Source organism: Myotis daubentonii, chromosome 10 (assembly GCF_963259705.1).
Source record: "Myotis daubentonii chromosome 10, mMyoDau2.1, whole genome shotgun sequence".
NCBI lineage: Eukaryota > Metazoa > Chordata > Mammalia > Chiroptera > Vespertilionidae > Myotis > Myotis daubentonii.
The window spans coordinates 2,006,363-2,012,613 of NC_081849.1; the positions used below are offsets into that span (position 1 = coordinate 2,006,363).

The 6,251-nt window shown below is 57.1% G+C and overlaps 1 protein-coding gene across 1 annotated transcript; it reads right to left on the minus strand.

Moving 5' to 3' along the window:
• Positions 1–402: 402 nt before the first annotated feature.
• On the minus strand, positions 403–5,130 carry LOC132242574 (ral guanine nucleotide dissociation stimulator-like). The gene is made up of 8 exons (XM_059711336.1): positions 5,002–5,130; positions 4,027–4,242; positions 3,574–3,677; positions 3,041–3,110; positions 1,970–2,032; positions 1,467–1,538; positions 663–784; positions 403–475 (listed from the first exon to the last, which is right to left on the minus strand). Exons 1-8 carry the CDS (start codon positions 5,008–5,010, stop codon positions 439–441), a joined length of 693 nt encoding a protein of 230 aa, XP_059567319.1. The 5' UTR covers positions 5,011–5,130; the 3' UTR covers positions 403–438.
• Between the last annotated feature and the right edge of the window lie 1,121 nt (positions 5,131–6,251).

Genomic DNA, 6,251 nt, shown 5'->3' on the forward strand with positions numbered 1-6,251 from the left:
GTCTCTTAAATTATTTGTTTTGATATTTTCTTGTTCTATGAATTGTTTCAGAAATGGATTGTTTAATTTCCAAATACTTTGGGGGTCTTTTCATCATTCTTCTTCATATGTTAGCTTTTTATATTAATTTACTATTCTTTTAACGGTTACCCTTGAGATCAATAAACTAGTTCTTTTCTCATCTCCCAAACTATGCAAGAATCTTAAAAAAAAAAAAAGAAATAACTTTAATATTCTTAAAACTTACAAAAATAAACTACCAAAATTACTTAGAACTATGTGTAAGGGTATATTTACATGTATTATTAGGGAAGGTGCAAAGATAAATATAAATATTTGTATACATATTCTTAATCTAAATATAAATATTATGATGAGAAAAATTTTCCGATCTGCAGTGTATCGTTGGCCTCCGTGGGTGAGTATTCCCCTGGCCACCTAGGACTGTGGCTCCAGCTGGCAGGACCAGATGTAACTGCAGGAGAGAGTGGCACCTGTGAGCTCCCAACCTCAGGTGTCCCTCCCAGTGTCAGGAGCCCCAGGAATTGCTACACAGCAAGGACTGGGGGGAGGCGAATCAGGGAACCATGGACACAGGTTCTCTGGACCGACCAGCAGAAAGAGTCTAGCCCGGCCCTTGCCCAACTCCGGCCCGGCCTCACCTCTCATTTTCACTGAGCCGTTTCAGGGCCCAGAACCAGGCCTGGAATGGCCCCTCAGGCTCTATTTGGTATTTGTGTGCAGCCTCCTGTAGCAGCACTATCTCCTCCAAAACTCTCTGCACCTGAGGCAAGAGGGAAGGAGAGGATGCAGACATGGCCCAAAAGGGGGTGAAGGGTGGAGCGGGAGCTTGGTCCTGGGTCTTTGCACACAGGGGCACCCTCCTCCTCCCTAATTCCATCCAGGCGCTTCCTGTGCTCGGAGGTGGGCACTAACAGCTCTTCCTCCAAGATCTTATCCTTGATTCCACGCCCCTTCCCCACAAACACCAACTACAGGGGTCTCCCACTTCTGTTATCAAACTCTCCCAATAAATGGAAGATGCAGGGCATGGAGCCCAGGAGTGTGCTGGCCAGGGCGTCTATGATTCTCACTCCCTGCCCAGCCCCGCAGGCTGTGCCACAGCTGCTAACCTTTTCCTTTTTTGCTAATTGATCTGACTCTTCTAAAAGGCAGATATCCAAGGTCCATGAGAAAGAACCCCCTTGCTAGGACTGGCCCCCTATGCCCAACCTTCTCATGGTGCACTACCACCAGGTCCCAGGAGGGAATGGGAAGCAGGAAAAGGCAGGACTGGGATCAAGGCCAGGCTCTGGGCTCCAAAGGAGCGGGGACAAGGATGACTATGATGGGCCTATTGCTCCAGCTCCAAGGGAAGGCAGTGCTGAGAACTCACAGCTCAGGATGGGGGCTCTCTGTCCCCAACGTCAATCCTGGTCACCCCAGTCAGGCCCCAGGTCACCCACCTCCTGATCATCCTCCATGATGCTGTCCATCACCTTCAGATCTTTAAGGTATTCTCCCAGGAAGGGAACACACTGGACAAACAGGGTGAGGGTGGGATGAGCCCCTGCTCCCTGGTGCCCCACGGGCTCTCTACTGAAAGCCTCCCACCCTCAGCCACCTGGCCACCCAGGCTTCCCATGTGGAGCAGCCCAGGTCCCTTCGGGCCTCCACTCAATTGTCCCTTCCCTCACGCTCCAGGAACTCCTCTTGGTCAGCTCCCTGGACCACCTCTGGGCAAATCACTGGGTCAGCGGTCCTGGGCCAGACCCACCCCCATGTCCAGCCTGCAGGTACCTGCCCCAGGCCCTCCTCCTGGTCATTTCTAAGGGAGGGCTTCAGGTTCTGTGGGCACAGGAGGTGGGGCTGGAGGAGGAAGGCCTCCCTTTCTTGACTTGGAAGCCTCCAGCTGAGAGGATAGAACGCCCTCCTATGACCCTAAGCACCTGCAGACAGGCTCACTCACCTTCTTGGGCAGCCTGAGCTTGGATCCAGGGACATGGGACATCAGAGTGGCATACCTGGAAGGCTGGTTCCACCAGGGTGGAGGAGAGGGTCATTGAGGTCATGCTCACCTCACCCCATTTCCCCACCAGCCCTGACCTCACACCCTGGCCCTCTGACCCAAGTCAGCTGGTACCAGTACCACCCGGACTGCAGCATGCTCTGCTTCTGGACGACTCCCAGCTACAACGCTCACTCGGTGTGTGTGACCTTAGGCTTGGGCCTGGCCTCCTTGACCCGTTCCCTCCTTTGGAAAGTGGGAGACCTCCACCGAGCTCACAGGTTCTCCTGAGGACTCAGTGTCATTCCTGTCATCAATGTTCTCACCCTCAGCCCTCCCGGTGGCACAGGCCAGGGAGCTCTGCACTGTCGTGTTCTGTCCTGAACTCATGACCACCCTGTGAGGCCTGTAGCATGGGTGGTCACCCTCCCCCCCGCGTCAATCACAAGGAGACTGATTGGCAGGGAGTGCTCCAGGGGCGCAGTGGGAAGTCTCAGAGAGCAGACCCCTCTGTCTCTGGCCCAGACAGTAGGACCCGAGGCCAAGCAGCCCTTTTGTTCCCCTTTCCATGGGAATCCCCTGCGGGGCCCATCCTGGGCAGGAAGGGCGCTCCCCTTGCAGGGGTGGAGAAGACAGAAGTGGGAGCAGAGCCCTGGCATCCTGAGGACAGAATGGGCTGGTTTGGGGAAGAAACCTTCCCCAACCTCCCATTCACCACACAGCCTGGAAGAAGCTAAGTGCAATTGGGAGGGGGCAGCATGGAAGCCAGAGACCCGCTCAATGTGCCAGCTCTGCACCCAGTCCTGGAACAGCATGGCCACCACCCTGTGTGCCATGAACGGGGCCTCTGGCCCTTGAAAGTGCCCCCCACCACCTGCCCATAAACCAAACAGATCCCTCTTCCTGGTAACTGGGACCGAGAGGGTGAACATTTTCACAGACTCTTCAAGTGACAAACAACCACATCCCCATACTGGGCAGTCCCCCCTTCCCTCACGCCTTCCCCTCTGCAGACCTCCAGGCTCCCTCTACCTTGATGAACTGTTCCCTGCTCAGGATGTTGTCCTTCATGCAGAGTTGTTTCATAGTCAGTGCCCGCTTCCTGAGTGGAGGGAAAGAGGAAAGACATGTTTAGGAAAGATGGGGGAGACGGGTTCAGGGCCAATTCTTATTGACAATGTCATGTTTCAAACTGCCTCAGGGTTCCTCTGAGCAGGAAGGTCTCCCTGGGACTGGGGCAGGGCTCTCATATGGGTCACGTTGGACCCCTCTCCATATCTATGGAGCAGCTCTGTTTTGACCAGTTTGGGTTTGAACTGGGCACACGGTTCAGGTGCTGAAAACACTTGAAAATCTCCCATTTGGCTCAGTGCCGTCTCTGACATTGGAGCAAACTGACTCCTGAAGCGGAGCCAGGGGACTGAGTCCCAGGGAGCCTCAGTCACCCCGCCCACCAGCCCAGTCCCTGTCCCCATGGTGGGCTGCCTCCCAGGAGGGGAGGGGACACTGGGAGACATTTGGGTGACACCTCCCCATGCCTCCTCTGATGGGAGAGGCCTCCGCACCTGGAAACCTTCCCCCATGTTTTCTTCAAACGATGGACAGCCACGCTCTGCAGAGCAGCGAGGATGGCGTGCAGGGAGGAGAAGTTCCTTAGGCTTCTGCACTCCTGGGGAAGGGGAGACATGGGCTGTGAGGTGGGAGCTGCAGCTGGTGCTTCGATCCCCCTCGAATGAACCCCCCCTGGTGGGACCAATGCTCAGGGTGGGCACGTATAGCAGCCAAAGACCAACTCTCACAGCCAGGAGGGTCCCAGCTCAACCCAAGGAAGGAGCCAGGTACCAAGTGAGCCTCCCAACACAGGCACCTGGGCATCAAGGTGCACGAATCCCTGGTAGAGAGGACATGGAGGCTGTGCTAGGCTCAGACCTCTGGCCTCAGTCCTGAGAGCTGACCAGGCAGCAGAGGCATTTTTCCAGGCTCCGCATAGGGAGGCTACTGGGCCTGCCCCAACAGACCTTGGCCACCTTAATCCAGTGCTCCACCACTTTGGCCCTGTCCTGGGCCATCATGCTTGGGTCCCCAAGGCAGGTGGTGATCACACAGGTGGCCACGTGGTTGAATTGTCTGATGGTGGCACTGACAGTGGAGGCCACGTGCTCCTTGCCAGGCTTCCTCCTCTGGGACCAGACGGAGCCCAGGCACTGGTGGGGCAGCACCTTCTTGAACAGCTCCTGGGAGAGAAAGGGCAGTGTCTCCAGCCTGGCTCCACCCCGGCTCAGGGTCCCCAGTCTCCTGAAGGGGTCACGGGACAAGACTGAAGCTCAGGAAGCTGAGGATGTGCCTGAGCCTTGGAGTCCATGGGAGTCCCTCTCTGTCCACCGAGGGCACCCAGCACTGGATGACCCAGGACCCAACACTGCTGGGGAAGGGACAGGGGCATCTGCCTCCAGCCCATCCTCACTAATTCCAAGCTCCAGGAAGTGGCTCAAGGCTGCTCACCCCAAGGGGGCATCTTCCAGCACCTGACACCCCTCTGGTCTGAATCTCCATTCAGTGCACATTCCCCTGTGGTAGCTACCACCACAGCTGTTTGTCTGCCTTGTAGTTAAACACACATCAGGGGACAAATAAGTGCTGAGGCCGCTGAGCCTCATGGGCACATGGATGAGCAACCCATGGATCTGGCTGCACGCAGTGAGCGCCCCTCCCCACAAAAGAGGCCAGGCCCCATCCAGGATTCTGTCTCTTCTCCCTCATTGAATCTGCACAGCCACTCTGGGCAGCAGGGCCTGGGGTGCCCACCTCCACTGTCCACAGGTGGACAGCAAAGGCTGGGGGTTGAGAAAGTTGCCCAGGACCCATGGGTGGTAAAGTGTTGGAGCTGAGATTTGCATCAAGATCACAGGAGTTGGGATCAGGGCCAGGCAGGTCGGGGCGGCCAAGGGCAGAGGGAAAGCCTGTCCCACCCACCCTGAGAGCCCCACACTCACCACATCCATTGCTGTCAGTTGCTCGGCCACCAGTCTTGGAGGGAAGGTCAGGATGTTAACCTGCTCCTCCCTTAGAAAATGCTTAGGAGTCCCAGCCCTGCGGTAGGCAGTTGTTGGGGGTGGAGCTGGCTCTGTGGGCGGGACTCCGATCAGGGCTGGTGGCCCAGATGCCTCCAGCACGCCCACAGCTGGACCAGGCTCTACCCCAGGAGCAGGCCCTTCCTCTGGCTCTGGAGTGTGCTGGAGCTCTGGAGGTGGTTCTGGAGCAGGTTAAAGAAACAGGTTTTCGCTCATGCCCCATTTTCCCATGCATTTCCACAGACAGGAGAGATCCAGCTGCCTTGAAGGGAATTCTGGCCCCTGAAACACCCCTACCCCCTACCCACTCCCCCAATCATCTTCCCCGACTGCAGTCCCCGCACCTTCCCACTGGGCCTCAGTGGGCTCTAGATGCGCCAGCTCCACCCAAAGACTTCTCACAAGGCCCACCGGGTGTGGGGCAGGGCGGCGGTGCAGCACCAAGGCCTCCTTCAGGAGGAACCAGGGAGAAATGAGGGGCTGGCCCAAATATTGTAGCTGGTCCGGCCAGGTTCCCATCATAGAAGCGGTGGCTCTGGAGAGAGGCAGGTGGGCAACAAAGTCAGAGTCTTGGCCTTTCCTTCCACTCTGCCCTCCCATGGCACCCTTGCTTGGAACTGAGCCTCTGTGCAGGCCCCTCCCTACCAGGGCGCAGCCCCAAGCCAGCCCCGTGGGGCTGTCCTGGTGGTACAGGTGTGGGATCCAGCAGGTGCAACACGGACTCTGTGTGAGACTCTTCTTCCCACTGGCAGCTCTCCTGAAGGTCCCGTGCACTGCCCACCCTGACCCTCCAGGCCCTGGGCATAGGCGATGAGGAATGAGACAGACTTGTGAGCACCCTGCTCACCACAATCCCTTCTGAGCCCGCTTGTGGGGGTCAAGGGAGATGGATATGGAGAGGGGCAGGCAGAGCGGGGTGGGTCTGTTGGGGGGAGGAGACTCTGAGGCACAACTCAGCCCAGCCTCCCCTCTGGGTCCCCAAGGCCAGGGACCCCACCCCCTGTCCTGTTTGACTCATGTCTCCTTGCAGAGGAGCCACCGGGGCTCAGCCCTCCCTTGGGAATCAGAAGATGTGTAAGATCAGGGTTCTGCCAGGCCCTGGCTACCTAAGCCACCACTCTGAGAACACAGGAGACCCTCCTTCCGCACCCACAGACCACTCACTTTGCTAA

Coding starts and splice junctions, on each gene's coding strand:
- LOC132242574 (XM_059711336.1), bottom strand. Junction 3,678..4,026: donor ACTGGATTAAGGTGGCCAAG/GTCTGTTGGGGC, acceptor CCCCTTCCCCAG/GAGTGCAGAAGCCTAAGGAA. Junction 2,033..3,040: donor GCAGGGAACAGTTCATCAAG/GTAGAGGGAGCC, acceptor TGGTGGAACCAG/CCTTCCAGGTATGCCACTCT.